Source organism: Caretta caretta, chromosome 1, assembly GCF_965140235.1.
Source record: "Caretta caretta isolate rCarCar2 chromosome 1, rCarCar1.hap1, whole genome shotgun sequence".
In the NCBI taxonomy this organism is placed as follows: domain Eukaryota; kingdom Metazoa; phylum Chordata; order Testudines; family Cheloniidae; genus Caretta; species Caretta caretta.
The window spans coordinates 149,848,522-149,865,219 of record NC_134206.1 but is presented as its reverse complement, the minus strand read 5'-3'; the positions used below and the strand labels follow the sequence as shown (position 1 = coordinate 149,865,219).

At 39.2% G+C, this 16,698-nt stretch overlaps 1 protein-coding gene across 11 annotated transcripts in view; it reads left to right on the top strand.

The window, feature by feature from the left end:
- Positions 1-16,698, top strand: part of DMD (dystrophin) — a 2,122,534-nt gene that overhangs the window by 811,332 nt on the left and 1,294,504 nt on the right. For all 11 annotated transcript variants that reach the window (XM_075132091.1, XM_048863664.2, XM_048863629.2 and 8 more), the window contains one exon: positions 14,650-14,800. In XM_075132091.1, the coding sequence (XP_074988192.1) occupies positions 14,650-14,800 (151 nt within the window). The remainder of the gene's footprint in view (positions 1-14,649; positions 14,801-16,698) is intronic.

The window sequence follows — 16,698 nt, the reverse complement described above, 5'->3', positions numbered from 1 at the left end:
CATGCATGCACATGCACACACCCACCTTAGCCAAACAATACTCAACGCCCCTTAAGTCCAAACTCCTGGGTAGGGTCACATACCACTTTCGTCTTAGATGTGGGCTTGTGGTTAATTTATCCTTACTGTTCTGTTAATTTAAGGATATATTCATACCCACCAATCTCAATGAGGTTTGTGATCCATCCAGTGACCAGTACCTCTCAACACACTGCTAACTTAAAAAATAAAATGTATATCTCCATGCCAGCCATTCAAGTGTGGTGTTTTTATATGAACTATAATTTCAGAAATTTTGAAATCAGCAAATTGACAGCAAATTAATACTCTATATTCTATATATAATGTATCGGGATTAATTTGTCAATGATTTCAAAATTTCTGAAATTGTAGTTGAAATAAAAAACACCATGGATGAAATGGAGATATACACTTTATTTTTTTTTTAAGTATGTTTGTGTGTGTATGGTTTTAATTTCCCCATGTTGTTCGTGCTTAAGTGATAATCCTAGACTGTTTTGCGGAGTGGATTAATCTGAGGTGTGTGACATACGTGCGTAAAGCAGTTTCATTAAAGGGTGAATATGCTGTCTGTATCTTTGATTTACACTGGGGAGGTGAAAATAGCAAGTATATTGGATATTCCTGTCCATATCAGAAGGGATGATTGTTTCTGGATTTAAATATGAACAGTAAGAGGCAATGTTCTGTAATGTTATGGACTTGTGATAAGAGAGTCTCTATTCTGGAGGGTGAGGGATGAAGGTTGATCTTTGATCTATGACAGGCTGCTGCACTGCATTCATGTTAACTGTAGAAATTGTTAGGAATGATGTTTCTTTCATTACAGTACACTGATGCCAATATTGTCATTCACTGTATCTTCCAGAATTAACTAGAATGTAGATTTTGCTATTTATTAAATTAATAAAGCCATGTTTTAGGAAAAAATAAACATTACAAATCCGAATACGCTGGGGGACAACATTGCTTAAGGAACCTTCAGGTACTGAGGTTTTCTCTTCCTTTTGCACACTAAGAAGCCTATTTCCTGTCATTTTTTTCATGAAATAGGTTTTTAAAGAGATGAGTTTCTTCAGTGGTGGAGCAGCATTTTGTCATGCTGCTATAAGCAACTTCTTATTTGGGGAATAAATCCAGCTAACCTGCCTTAGGGGAGCTAGTCAAAAATGGTATGATTTCCACCGTGACCCGGAATACCATCCATTTTATACAATAAAATATGTGATAACACCAAATCAAATAGAACCAAAGTTTACAATTGCATTGTGTCCTAAAATGATTATATTTTCCAACTAGAGACAGGCACAGACTATTCAGCTGTGTTTTATTTAGGTTTTTATGCAATGCCCATCACTGTCACATCTGAGCTACCAAGTTTGGATTTAGATACGAGTTTCCTCCACGGTCGGACAGAATTTGGAACCCAGGAATGTAGGAATTGCCAGACCCATGGATCAGACCCATGGTTCATCTAGTTCAGTACATCATGTCTCTGAGTGTGGCCATCCACAAGAAGATGTCAGAGGGAAGAGATGAGATTTTAGTTTGAACAGGAGAAGACAGATCTGGAGTAGAGTACCTCTGGTAGTACCTCTCTACTCCAGCATGGAGATGGTAGTTGAATTTTTGTGTTTGAGGGTGAGATTATGCTTGCATGGGGAGGAGAGGGAGTGGAGAGGAGCACCCACTGACAAAAGCAAAAGGCAGTGCCTGTGGATAAGGTGTAGAAGGAGAAGAGAAGGGGACCTAGGACAGAGCCCAGTGCACACCCCCCCATAGAAAGTTGGAGGAGGATGATTCTCCAAAGAACATGCTTGAAGGAGAAATTATAGAGGTAGGAGGAGGACCAGGAGAGGACAGAGTAACAGAAGCCAAGAGGAAGGATAAGATTTCAAGACCATCCTGCCTGTCACTCGTAAACTGACTCAGACCTCTCTAGGTCCTCACATCTAAACTTACATCTACTTCTGGAAGATTCTGTATAACATCTCTGATATAGTCTTTCCTATCCATCCACACAGTTCAAACTCTGGTCTAGTCCTCTTCATATCTATCTCGACTACTTCAATATCTTTTTCTTTCACCTAAACAAATGTAATCTTGTCCTGCTCTTATCCATTCAGAATGCTACTGCAAAAAACATCATCATAGCTCATTGCTTTGGCCATACATGGAGAATTTTGATATTATCCAACCTGACAGCAAGGAGTTAAATCAGAGGAGGCTCTTGGAGGCAGGCCATTGGTGGGGGGAGGGTGGGAGGGATGGGACAGACAAACAGGAAATGAAACAATAGCAAAAATAAGGTAAAATTCAGAGAATACCCCAAGGGTCCTTTAGGGAACAGTGCGGTGAGGGGGGGAACTATTAAGAAATGCCCCCGTCTGGCTCCGACCAGGCCAACAAGGTTTATTCTTCCCATGTCTGAATCTGGGTTCTGTGGGGAAACTAAAAGGGGGGAGAAGGGGGGCATTGACTCCCAACTCTGATCAGCCCATGTTGCCAGCCTCCACTGCTCACTTGTTAAATTTTTAAACAAGCACATTCATGCTTTCTCCCATGCTGCACTCATGCTTGGGAAAAGCTCCCTATGCTTCATTATCTAATTAAAATCTCTCTATACGACACACTTTTGCTATGGTGCCTACATGCAGCCCAGCCGTGAGTAGGCTGCTCTTGTGCCGAGACCCACTGCCTATCCTGCTAACCAATTTTCTCATTGTTTTCTGGTTCTCCTCTCTCTGTTATCTCGTTTTATACTTGGATTGTAAGCTTTTGTGGGAAGGGACCATCTCACTTTCAGTACAGCCCACAGTGCAATGGGTTCCTGATCCAAGAGCAGAACTGTTATTTGTATTACCATAGCACATAGTAAACAATAATTCCTCATAGCTGGAGATTGGCTTGAGATGAAATTTAATATCTCTTCCAAAATTTGTTAGCAGTGTCTATTACAACTTTAGATATTATTGTCCTCCATATAGATGCCCAATCACTTTTTGAACATTGCTAAGTTTTTGGTGTTGGTGACATTATGTTGCAATGAGCAATTTATTTTCATTTTGCGGGGTGGGGAGGTGGAAAAAGAATTTTCCTTACATTGGTTTGGAATGTACCAGTGCCAGACTGACTGATTTTATCCTGCCACTTATTCCATGGATCCATGGACAATTATGAGAGCCACACTTAGATTTCCATCCATAAAATTAGGAGATGGGAGCCGCTGCTGGAAAAGAGAGATTTCTGAAAAATAGGTCTAAATATGTCATTTTTATATGTGCATATGTTATAACTTAAAAGATAAATCATCAAAATATGACTTCTTCATTATTAGGGTTGTCCTTGAAAGAATTAAAAGCAATGGAAGAATGAGAGATGACAACCTGGCGTTGTAGCAACATATGATTTTATTCTCCCTGAATAAATTATAATTAATTTGGTTGACAAATACATCCTCCAGGGAAGAGAAATATTACTTAAAGATGAGCTCGATGAGGCTGCCCATGTTCTAGGAAAGCAGCCATAGAAAACGTAAGGAAAAACTGCACATTCTTCAATATGGGGGAAACAAAAGCAAGCAGTCAGTGAAGAGGAGAGATTTTCTGATGCGATATAACAGTAGAAGTGACCCAGTAGTTCAAAAAGAGGGTTAGCGGGTCAGAGCATCAGAGTTTTCTGGAGCAGTGCAATGCTGTTATTGCTATCCTACGGTAAAAGGAGGCCAAAGGAAATCTGGTATATGTTCACCATATGTATTGAAAATGTTTGGCTCTTGTAGAACTGCATTAATGACCCGAAGTAAAACAGCAGGCTTTTTAAAATAGGATTCTCTACAGTGAAGCATCTCAGTGTGATAAATGTACTACTGGAGAGGAAAACCTAATGTAATCAGGTTTACTTTATGGAGGATTTCACAACTATTAAAAAGCATTCAGTCAATGGAAAAGTATTTTGTAGTGGAAACTCACGAGAGCCAAACCATAAACGAAGGTTACAATCATCTCTCTGAAGAGAGATACATGAGTATTAAAACCACTACGTATGCTTAGAGCAAGTAAGGTGATGTTTGGAAAATACAAGGGGAAGGAGGAAAAACGCTACGAAAAAGAAATGATAAAATTATTTTCAGGGATGATTTCATTGTCAGACTTAATGTTCGTTGTCATAGAATGATATTGATATTCTGTATAATAATTATCAATGTTCTTAATTTTTATCATGTGCAAGTTTTCTGTATAATATGTGGGAATTACTTCACCTCTAGGATGAAACGTCACAACTAACTAACAGTGCATAGCAACGCTGCACAAAAGAGTATAAAACAAAGTGAAAGAGAATATAATGCACACCTGACACTGCAGGGGAGTTTAGTTAGACTGAAGGTAATTACTCCCCTGCACATCGTACAGTAGAATTTTCAAGGGGCTCCCTGTACTCTGGTCGTCTTAGCATATGCGCAATGTGCCTCAGATGACACGTGACCAGGATTCATTACTGAATTTGGTCTGCTGGTTGGATCATTAGCATTCCTGGGCTGGACCGGGTACTGATGGGGGTTTTGACAAGAAATCCATGCCCCCCAGTGCACTGGGTGCTCTGGCAGGGGGAACAGTCTCAAGGTGTGGAGGGGTTTATGGATCTGTCACTTTATGCTTCTTCTGGTCATTCCACATTATAAAGAGACACGGTTGTGATTCAGTAATGCTGGCTGACAATTTTTGGCCAAAACTCTGGGGGCAGGAGTGGAGGGGTTGGTTTGTTTTTTGTTTGTTTGGTGGATTGTTTGTGAAAAATGCAGATTTGGCAACAAAGACGTTTCACAAATCTTGTTGGATTTGCCAAATTGCTTTGGACTTAAAGAAGAAAAACAAATGTTTTCAACATTTTTCAAAATGGAAAAAAAGCAATTTTTTCCGTTCAAAACATTTGTTTAAAAAATTCTTGAATTTCTATTTAAAAAATCAACAATTTGAAAAATGGTAAATATCAAACTGAAACATTTATATTGTATAAATGAAACAGTGTACAACCTGAAATTATTTTTATAACTATTTCATTTGCCAAAAAAATCAAAAAGCATATTCATTTTGATCTCAAATTACTTTTGTTTTTAAACATCCAGTGAACTGAAAAATTCATTATTTGGACAGCTCAAGTTTTGATCAAGACCATGAGAGGTATATAAAATGAACGTTTCGACTGAGTGTTGGAAAGTACAGTTTTACGTCAAATAGGTAAAACCAAGTTCATGGCCTCTTGTGTGGCTAAAAGCTCTCAAGGCTCGTTTAATAAAGAGATATTATTGCTGGAGACTTGGCCAAATTTGAACTGAATTTTTCCTCTGTAAAATTGCTTTGGTAGTTTCACAGGTACTATTATGATGAATGTGGTGTCAATGCCTAACTAAATAATATAATTTTAGGACAGTAAAATTGTTTTAGACAATTGTGTGGTATTACTGTGTATTTTTTAACAGCTGCTGCATTTGAAGAGTTGCCGAAGTGATCCCTGTATCTCCTTCACTTACCTCAAAGAGGAGATGTGAGGATTGATTCATTAACCCTTTAGTGGGACATTGGGGCCACCCTTGAACAGAATTGCTGACTGGCACTCATTCTACTGCATTGGGGACCCACACCAGTACTAGATGGGTAGACATGCTAGTGCTTCAAGTCGCAGCCACTTCTTCTAGTGATGGCTTGATATTCCCTTGGCTTCACTTCCAGGTTTCTCCACAAGTCCTAAAAATGTTGCTTACCCCCAGCAACTTAACTCGTTGGTCCTGACCCTCTTTTTATTCAGTGGTCAAATTTTCGGGGGAGGGAAGATTGGTGGCATTTTTCCAAGTTCCATCCACAAGTGAGTTGCAAAAATGACACTGCTCACAATATTGTGCAAATATTCAAAATATAAGGCTCCACTGGGTTCCTTAATTTTGGCTTTCCCTTGGCAGGACTCTAATATGCCCCTGGGCTTCTCTAGCTGTGAGGAAGCAGTGCCTGCAGCAGAGACAGTCTTCAGGCAACCTAATGAGTGCAGCTAGTGTGCTGATGGGTCGGAAGAGTCAGCAGACTGACTCTTAATCCCAGAAGCAGTTCAGCAGCTGCTCAAAGCATTCATCCATAGCAGTGATAGTGTTTGTGCATGCTTATTCCCAGCCATGCACCTAGCCCTGCTCCTGCTTTGCCTCATTCCAGGTAACTCACTTGTGATCCTCTTTTTCTAATTTCTGTCTTTGGCTCTGACCCATGGTTCTGGCCTCTTGACTCCTGCTTTAACCACTGTGCATGACAGCCCATGTCCCAGTCACTGACACTAGGTTCTTTGAGCTTGGCTTCTTGTTGAATGGGGGGGGGGGTAAGTGGTGGCACTAAAAGAGAAATCACTCTTAATACATTGTTTCAGAGTAGCAGCCGTGTCATAAATATAAAGGGAAGGCTAACCACCTTTAAATCCCTCCTGGCCAGAGGAAAAACCCTTTCACCTGTAAAGAGTTAAGAAGCTAAAGATAATCTCGCTGGCACCTGACCAAAATGACCAATGAGGAGACTAGATACTTTCAAAGCTGGGGGAGGAACAAAGGGTTCTCTCTCTCTCTGTGGCCTTTGCCGGAGCCAGAGCAGGAATGCACGTCAGAACTCCTGTAAAGAGTTAATAAGCAATCTAGTTAGATATGCGTTTTGTTTTGTTCAAATTGCTGATAAAATAAGCTGTGCTGAATGGAATGTATATACCTGTTTTTTGTCTTTTTGTAACTTAAGGTTTTGCCTAGAGGGATTCTCTATGTTTTGAATCTGATTACCCTGTAAGGTATTTACCATCCTGATTTTACAGACGTGATTCTTTTACTTTTTCTTCAATTAAAATTCTTCTTTAAAGAACCTAATTGCTTTTTCATTGTTCTTAAGATCCAAGGGTTTGGGCCTGTGTTCACCTATGGAAATTGTTGAGGATTTTTTTCAAGCTTTCCCCAGGAAAGGGGGTGTAGGGTTTGGGAGGATTTTGTGGGGAAAGACATTTCCAAGCGGGCTCTTTCCCTGTTATATATTTGTTAGACGCTTGGTGGTGGCAGCAATAAAGTCCAGGGACAAAAGGTAAAATAGTTTGTACCTTGGGGAAGTTTTAACCTAAGCTGGTAAAAATAAGCTTAGGGTTTTTTTCATGCAGGTCCCCACATCTGTACCCTAGAGTTCAGAATGGGGAAGGAACCTTGACAAGCCATGTTAGTCTGTATACGCAAAAAGAAAAGGAGGACTTGTGGCACCTTAGAGACTAACAAATGTATTTGAGCATAAGCTTTCATGAGCTACAGCTCACTTCATCGGATGCATTCATGAACCTGCTTAATATGGCCATGACTTTGGGGATCTGGAATGGTGCTTTTTGGGTGCCTGTTTGAGAATCGGTGCCATTCTTTTGTTCAGTATTCTTTGTCAGGCACTTAGTGACAAATTTATATTAAGAGCCAGATAAAATCTTAATTTATAATATAAAGAGCTATATGTACTATAGCTATTTTCCTTTGAATGAAATTAGGAATAAATAATAATTTACCAGGTACCGCATGGTTTGGTATGCTTTGTGAAGAATTAAAATTGGAATATAGGGAGGGAAAATGAACAAATAGTTAAAAATGAAAAAGCTGAATATTTTTACCAGTATCATTTCAGTGGCTTAAATTAAGAGTATTTTAAGTAAGAATATTGGATTTGCTATGCTAAAACAGACTCTTTGTCGATTAAGTCCAGTGTCTTGCAGTGACAGTGGCCAAATCCTGGGGCTCTGCAGAAAAATGTCTCAAAAAAGTACCTAATTCTGCAATGCGGTCCCAAGAGAGCATAATTCCTTCTTTACCCAGTAAATATTTTAATTAACACAGCATTTCCATTACAGTTATCAAGGAAAAATGCATTTCAATTTAAATAGTTTATTCTATTAAAGTAGTGTAGCTAGAGCAATATCAAATGTTTTGGCATCAAAATTAAACTGAAATACTGAATACAGTGTATCAAATATTGTACAACTTACATTTTAATATATACATTATTCACTTTGGTTAGTATTGTATTAAATCTCTCTCTTTTCTTCGTAATAGCATCTCTTAAGCTTGGGATAGTCAGATATCTCCCTTCTCCTCTCTGATAAGCGTGACTAAAGCTTTAATTACTCTTTTATTAACCATGGTTTTAGAATAGGCTCTTGCATTCAATTTTGAATCTCAATAAAAAAGATTAGAAATCTGATTTTGGTGTTTTAATAATGGGGTTAACATGGATAAATGGTAGGTAAAATGAGATTTTAATGCATGCAGACTCCACTGTCAGGTTTTTAAAATGACTTCTTTCCTCTTATTCTAGATTAAGGGACTTTAAAACTGGCATATACTTGATGAAAGGGAACATTAATACAAAAAGCAGCATGTTTCTTCAGTTATTTTCTCTCCTATTGTTTGATATTTGTGCTTCGATAAGAATTTGTAAGCCTAACATCTTTTCCTGTGTGATACAGTAATGAAATCATTATTGCATGTTTTTAACATCACAAGTTACTGCCATGGAAACAACTGTGATTTCATAAACTTGGCATTACCACCTCAGTGCGGTATCAAATAGGATGAGAAGATACATTGAGAAGGAATAGTCTCTTTGTATGGGTACAGATTCTTCAAAAACTATTAAATATGAGAAGAAAATATATGAAATACAAGTGGAATTTATAGTAAAAATGTGGATTAAAATGTCATACAAATGAGAGTTTCATCCACTATGAAAGTTTTACTTTAAATTCTCGAAATTCCTAGTTGAGGGCTGAGTTCTAAAAGTAGAACATACGTACTTGATCAAAACTTGTCTTTGTACTAGGATCTCTATATCCAGCATTAGTGTAAGTAACATACTATAGTGTAGTGTGGACATGTTTCAGCTAGGATTGGTGTTCAACAGGATAATTTAAAAGATTGTCTTTATAAATCATCTATATAAATGTCATGTTATCTGACAAATTTGCATTATTTCCTAAGTAGTTTATATCCACCATTTAACTCTGAATTTGATTTGAGTTTATTACATCATTTTTCATCTGCAGTACAGTGTCAAAATGTACTTTTTTCCATCAGTGAAGTCAGTGGAGTTTTCCATTGACTTCAGTGGGTGCTAGACTGAGCCCTTAATGAAGAATTTAACTCCGTTGTGTGTCACCTTATAAAACACATCTGATCATCTTGTTTTGCAAGGAAAATATCATCATGGTTACATGTATTTTTACTTGCAAGATGAACTTTTTTAAAATTTTCTCTCTACTGCTAATCTTAACATAATTTTTCTTTTTGTAACACATTTTATAAAACACGTGCCACTGTGGCTGCACTCCTACTTTGTAGAGTACAACTTACATTTTAATATATACAGTATTCACTTTGTATAGCAATCATAGAGCCTGGATGAGATGATTAGCTGTGTGGATGGGTAGGCTGAATCTTAGTGACACTGTTCAGCGATAATCTGCAATACCTTGACTCAGACCTTTCTCTAGGTCTTCACATCCAGGCTACATCAAAGATGATACCCACGTTATGAGCCTGAGCAATGGTGGTGGTGTCCACAGGGATCAATAAAAGAGGTTGCCGGGAGAGTTAGATTCAGAGCTCTCATTTAGCCATGCTGAGCTTGAGCTGACAACAACCTATCCACAAGATGATGTCAGAGAGACAAGTTAGGATTTTAGTTTGACAGGAGGACACAAGTTTGGAGTAGAGAGGTAGAGATAATGCCCATTGGATTCAATGGGAGTTTTTTCCATGGGCTTTTGTTCTGTCCCTTTCAGCTCTAGTGAAGTACTATCTGTTTAAAATTTAGCAATTACAGAAAAAGGTCTGTTTATTGTGCACTTACCTGCTTTAGTGGTTATCCTTTCAGAAAGGTTCTTTCATTTACAGCACCTAGAATCAATACACAAAGTATAGGATTAAGTGATGAGCTGAGAAACTTTTTAAGACAAAAATTGACTACTACAGAAGAACTTACCTATCTATGGCTTTGTTAAAAATAGCTGGTCAAAAATGATGAGATTTTTGCTGCTGACCCTCCTGTTTCTCCAAGGTGTGTGTGTAAAAGGATAATAAACCGGCAAAACATGGTGGGGAGGAGAGGAGGAAATACCCATCCAAGTCAAATTGTTAAAAAGGGAATGATTACATGAAAAAATGAAGAAAAGAAAAATAAAGTAAAAACAAAAGAACTAGCTATCTAAAATCTAAAACATTCTAATACAATTTTGTGCATTGATTTACATTTATATTTATATATTTATGTACATATTTTAAATTTCCGAAAATACATTCACCTGAAATTTTGCCAGACATCAATTTAAGTGGGGTATTAACTCTGCATAAGAACCTGTTTCTCCTGTGCACAGAAAACAATCTTTTAACATGGGTGATCTTGAATCTTCTACCTACACAGTAGTAACATTTTTACACACATTTCTGCAAATTCAATTAATTGCTTGAACTATGAAAGGTTCACTTCATCGATATCATGCACCACAGGGGTGGCCAACCTGAGCCTGAGAAGGAGCCAGAATTTATCAATGTACATTGCCAAAGAGCCACAGTAATATGTCAGCAGCCCCCCATCAGTTCCTCACCCTGCCCCCGCTCCCAGCACCTCCCACCCACCAGCAGCCCTGCTGATCAGCACCTCCCCCTCCCTCCCCGCACCTCCCGATCCACTGTTTTGTGGTGTGCAGGATGCTCTGTGGCTGTGGGGGAAAAGAAGCGAGGGCACTGCGGGCTCAGGGGAGGGTGCGGGAAGGGGTGGAGTGGGGGCAGGGCCTGTGGCAGAGCCAGGGGTTGAGCGTTGAGCAGTGAGCACCACCTGGCACATTGGAAAGTTGGCACCTGTAGCTCCAGCCCTGGAGTCGGTGCCTATCCAAGGAGCCACATATTAACTTCTTTTCATCACAAATTTCAAAATTTGTCTTCATCTAAATCAGAACAAAATTTAAAAATTTGAAATTCTCTACAAAGAAAAATTCAAATAAATGTCTGTGTGATGGGTTTCACCTGGGGTGACACCTGTAACTGGGGTATCACTTAGTCCCCCTGACCCACCAGCCTGGGCTCCCTTAACACTGTACTGCTTCAACAAGCCCCCTCCAGCACACATACAGGTAGGGACACACCCAGCTGCAGCTACACACAGATGCTGAGATCATCTCTGCATGGGAAGGCTTACCTAATGCACTGCCCCGTTCCTAAGACACCCCCCAACTTTGGAGTGTAAACCCAAAATTATACCATCTTGTGCTGTACAGGGAACTGTACAGCTTAAGCTCATGAAATTCATCCCCTCCATCAATGTGGGGGAAGATCTGTAACAGCTTTTTGCCTCCAGTTATAGTTTCCACACACTAGACCAAACAAAATCAAGCGTATTACCTATAAAATATAGATTTTAAGTGATGATAAGGGATAGCAAACAGATCAAAGCAGATTACCTAGCAAATAAATAAAACTGCAATCTAAGCTTAATATACTCAAGAGATTGGATATGAGTAGCAAATTCTCACCCTAGCTCTTGTTTTACATATTTTGCAGCTTCCCCTCAAGAATCTCTGCACTTGCTTGCAGCTTAATCATAGAATATTAGGGTTGGAAGAGACCTCAGGAGGTCATCTAGTCCAATCCCCTGCTCAAAGCAGGACCAACACCAACTAAATCATCCTAGCTAGGGCTTTGTCAAGCCGGGCCCTAAAAACCTCTAAGGATGGAGATTTCGCCATCTCCCTTGGTAACCCATTCCAGTGCTTCACCACCCTCCCGGTGAAATAGTGTTTCCTAATATCTAACCTAGGGACTGGACCCCCCCCCCCAACTGCAACTTGAGACCATTGCTTCTTGTTCTAACATCAGCCACCACTGATAACAGCCTATATTTGGAACCCCCCTTCAGGTAGTTGAAGGCTGCTATTAAATCCCCCTCACTCTTCTCTTCTGTAGACTAAATAACCCTAGTTCCCTCAGCCTCTCCTCATAAGTCATGTGCCCCAGCCCCCTAATCATTTTCATGGCCCTCCTCTGGACTCTCTCCAATTTGTACATATCCCTTCTGTAGTGGGGGGACCAAAACTGGACACAGTACTCCAGGTGTGGCTTCACCAGTGCCAAATAGAGGGGAATAGTCACTTCCAACTAATACAGCTCGGTGTGCTGTTGGCCTTCTTGTCAACAAGGGCACACTGCTGACTCATATCCAGCTTCTCGTTCCCTGTAATCCCCAGGTCCTTTTCTGCAGAACTGCTGCTTAGCCAGTCGGTCCCCAGCCTTTACCAGTGCATGGGATTCTTCCTTCCTAAGTGCAGGGCTCTGCCCTTGTTCTTGTTGAACCTCATCAGATTTCTTTTGGCCCAATTGGTCTAGGTCACTCTGGACCTTCTCTCTACCCTTCAGCTTAAAACCCCAGGTAGTCCTTTCACAGGCTAGAAATCCGTCTACCCTGGGTTCAACCCTCCTCCCCTAGTCCAGTTCCTCAGGTGTTTCCAGTGGAGAGTCAGTGAAAAAACACAATGATCTCACTCCCCTGCCTCAAATAGCTTTTGCATATGGTGGGAACCCTTTGTCTCCCATACCCAGTCAGTGGAAAAACACTGGTATTCCAAGATGGAGTCCAGTACCAGGTGACTTGGTCACATGTCTCTCTGTAGGGACAGAGCAGCTATGACTTGGAGGCTGTTTGTAGACCACTCAGGAAGGCCCCCCAGTGGAAGATTAGCATCTTCTAAGACCTATTGTTCTCCCTAATAGCCCTGTCCAGCCAGCCATCTAGATTGATTGCATTCTAACTAGTAGGTGTTCCCCAGGTGTAAACACATTTGAAATAGAAGCATAGAAAATTTTCCTAACTTCAAATACCAAAATGATACGTGCATACAAATAGGATAATCATATTCTGTGAGTCATAAGCTTTTCAGTGATATCTTACAAAACCTATCTTTCATAAAATACATCATAGTTATGCCATAATCGTCACCATAGTATTACTATGAAGAATATGGGGCATTATATCACAGTCTGATTGCTTGAAACATTTTGTTTTGCTTTGAATTGATATTTTAAGCTATATATTATACTGCATAATATAATACTACATTTTTTAAAAAATTGAAACGTTTAATTCCAAAAATGTTAATCAGGGTGTTGGAGGAACATTTTTTTCCTGGCTTTCCTCCCAAATTAAATTTCAGTAAAATAAAAGTGATTTTTCTGATTTGTTTTCAATTTAGACAGAACTATAGATAGAAAATGGAACCATTTTCAACTTTTTTAACCATCTTAGCAATTAAAACTTACTTTTATATGATTTGAAATTCTGTAAATATAGCTTACATTATGAGCAACTGTCCCACCTGTGGAACATTCTCCAGTGAGTCAATCTAGTCTTAATCATCTCCCCCATCAAATTTAACAGCTATTACATTGTGGGGGGTTAGTAAGTAGAGCTTACAGGACTTTTCCATCAAAATGTTTTTGGAATGGAAAATGCAGTTTCAGTAAAATCAAAATTTTCCACATAAAAAGAAATGAAATATTTGGGGTCAGGTAGACCTGAATTGAAACCTGCCAGGTTGTCTAAATGAAACATTGTTTCATTTAACCCTGAGCTGCACCCACCTGGGCTGTCCCTGTTCATTATGGCCAATAGAGTAGAATAGGGGCATGAGGCAACCAGACTACAGCTCCCACAGGCACTGACTTTTATTTTTCCCTGTGGGTGCTCCAACTCTGTGCCTCCCCTGAGGCCCCGCCCTTGCTCCGCCTCTTCCCACCCCCTTCCCTGAGACCCCACTGCTACCGAATAGCTGTGGCTGGTGGATGCTGAGCACCCCAATTTTTTTTTTCCGTGGGTGCTGAGCCCCGGAGTACCCATGGAGTCGGCAGTTTATGTAGACGTAGCTGGATGTTAAACCAAGCTGAAACAAAATATTTCAACATTTTTTGCATAGAAATTTTCTATACATTTATGGTCTTAAAACAAAACAAAAGGGTGTGTGTGTGTTTTGAGTTTGTTCCAGATGAGGATTCCCCCCTTCCCCGCCCCCAAATCAAAATATTAACATTTCCCAAAGGGTGAAAATTTCCAGTTTTTGACCAGCTCTTAATAGTAAGATGTACTGGGTTGAAGTGCCAGCAATAAATAGACAGTGCCCAGCTAGTAAAATGAGATGTTTCACATTGACTGGTTCAAATCAGGCTGATCAGGATGGGCCCATTTCAGTACTACCGGATGTCTATTAGTACATTGCTACGGAAATGAGTTGTGGTCTCTGTTTCCATCCATTTGAAAACAGAAAATGGCACCTTTGTTGGCAGTCTCAGCAAATGGAATGGGCTTGGAAACCAAACTACCATCTCAGATGAATATATTCCCTTTCTACGTAGTGGTTTAAACCCATTAGTAGGACAAGGTGGGTAAACCTGCAGTGCTGTACCAGATTTGGTTTCTGAGCACCTTCTGATACAAGTGTTAAACTAACTTTAAAAAAAAAGGAATGTAAGTGTAAGCAAACATTTCTGCTTACTAGTTTCTTACATGTACAAATGTAAGTGATGATTTTCCTTGTTTCTAGCTTACATAAAATTCTCATGGACCTTCAGAATCAGCAACTAACACAGTTATCTGACTGGCTAGCAAAAACAGAAGAGAGGACAAAGAAAATTGAGTCGGAGCCCCTGGGCCCTGATCTAGAAGACTTAAAACATCAAGTAGAGGAACACAAGGTAAGCTATTTTACATAAGCACATTACTGTTGGAGTCAAAATATTGTTTAAAGAAGGAACATATATCAATGATCTAAAACTAGTATTAGCGAAGAGTAATGCAGAATATTTCATTGACTGAAGTTTAAGCTTTTCAGAATAACCAAGTCTTTGTATAGAGACTGCATTGCAATTCAGAATTTTTTAATAAGACTGGGATTTTCTTTATTCTTTCTTATATTCATAATTTACTAGACTAGAAAATCTGGTTGGATATCAAGAAAATAGGCAATTGTAATATCCTTTTTATTACAAAGCATAAAATCTGAAATGTTATTACTCCCATGTTTTTTTCCTCTTGTCATCTTGTGCTTTCTTCCTTGTGTGCTCTAGTAGCAATGGCACGCTATTACTTGTAATAATTGGGATTCCAAAGCTCATTAGCAGTCCTGGCACTCTGAGTATGTCGCCCCTGAGCATTGTAAAGTAGCCCAAGTGTAGTCTCTAGCTTTGTAACGGAAGAGTTTATTTTGAAAAATGCATTTAATTATGAAAAATAACAAGCCAGCAGTTGGGGAAAGAAAGATATTTGACCAAGCTTGTTTGTACTGTGATGTAGAAAAGTGTTTCTTAAATTGGAATGATTGAGTTAAAAATGCATAAATTAAACTAAACGAATACGAACATAGGCAAATAAATTCAATATGGCAAATAAGATAGAATTCTGGTAAGGCTGTGATTATCACTTTTAAAAGGATAAAATAAACAGAGTTAAAAAAATAGTTACATAAAGCAGACTTTTAAAATTGTGCTAAGTTCAGTAATTCTTTCTGTGTATTGGTGTATATATCTGTGTGTATACAGAAATATGTATGCATCATGATAAAAGATAGGAAGCTAAATATCAGAAAATCGTAAGGCCTGGGAGATGTGATTCCAGAAAGTGTGAAGAGATTAAGGTGTCCTTCAACTGTACGTTAGTGGTTCAAATCCATTTCAGTTATAGTTCCCACAAGTTTTTACCCTCCGATCCCTTTTATCATCTTGGTGGCTTATCTGGAATGAGTTCATGGTTTTAGTCCAATTTGTAAAGGGCAGGTCATTGCATCCCAAAACCTACCATCAGAAATTAAACCAATATACGGCCCTGAGGCAGCAGCGGAGGCCAAGAACAGCATGGAGACTGAACTCTTCACTTGGCCATGACACAGAAGAGCTCTCATTCTAGTGAGGAAGTCTGGAAAAGCTAGTGGTGCTGCTGCTGCCTATGCTGTAACTGGTCTGTGGGTAAATAGAAGAATTCAGTTTCCAAGCTTTCCAGTCCAGCCCGTTTTCTGAGCACAAAATGAAACTGTTTTTTAAAAATGGCAAGTAAAGGTGGAAACATAATTTGTGACTGAAAATATATATTACAAATTCACTTAGAAATTGGTAACTGGGTTCTTGTTTTTCTTTTGATATATATGCTAATGGCATTCAAGCTAATAATTTCTTGTGCCAGTGAAACGCTACATTCCCTTTAAGAACTTTGATCTTAATTAATATAATGGGTGCATTCCTTTGTTTGGAGAGTAAAATTCTGGCCACAGTGATGTCAATGGAGTGTTCCATCACTGACTTCAGTGGGGCCAGGACTTATACCCTGAGTCTCCAAGGCATTCAGAAGTTTCCCTCTCCCATATACTGATTCCACAGTTCTGAATGTGATGGGTCAGTTAACACTGTGGATATATACTTAAAACATAAGGTTTCAACTCTATCTTCTCTACCAAGGGATCATTCAGACAGTAAAATGATAAAAAAGAGGTTTTTTCCCCTTCCTCATTGGGCATGGATTAAAATTCTTCTCAGGCAGAACTTCCCGGTAGGTAGTAACTGGAGGACAAGATGTTTGCAGACGTTTCAAAGCTATCTGCAAC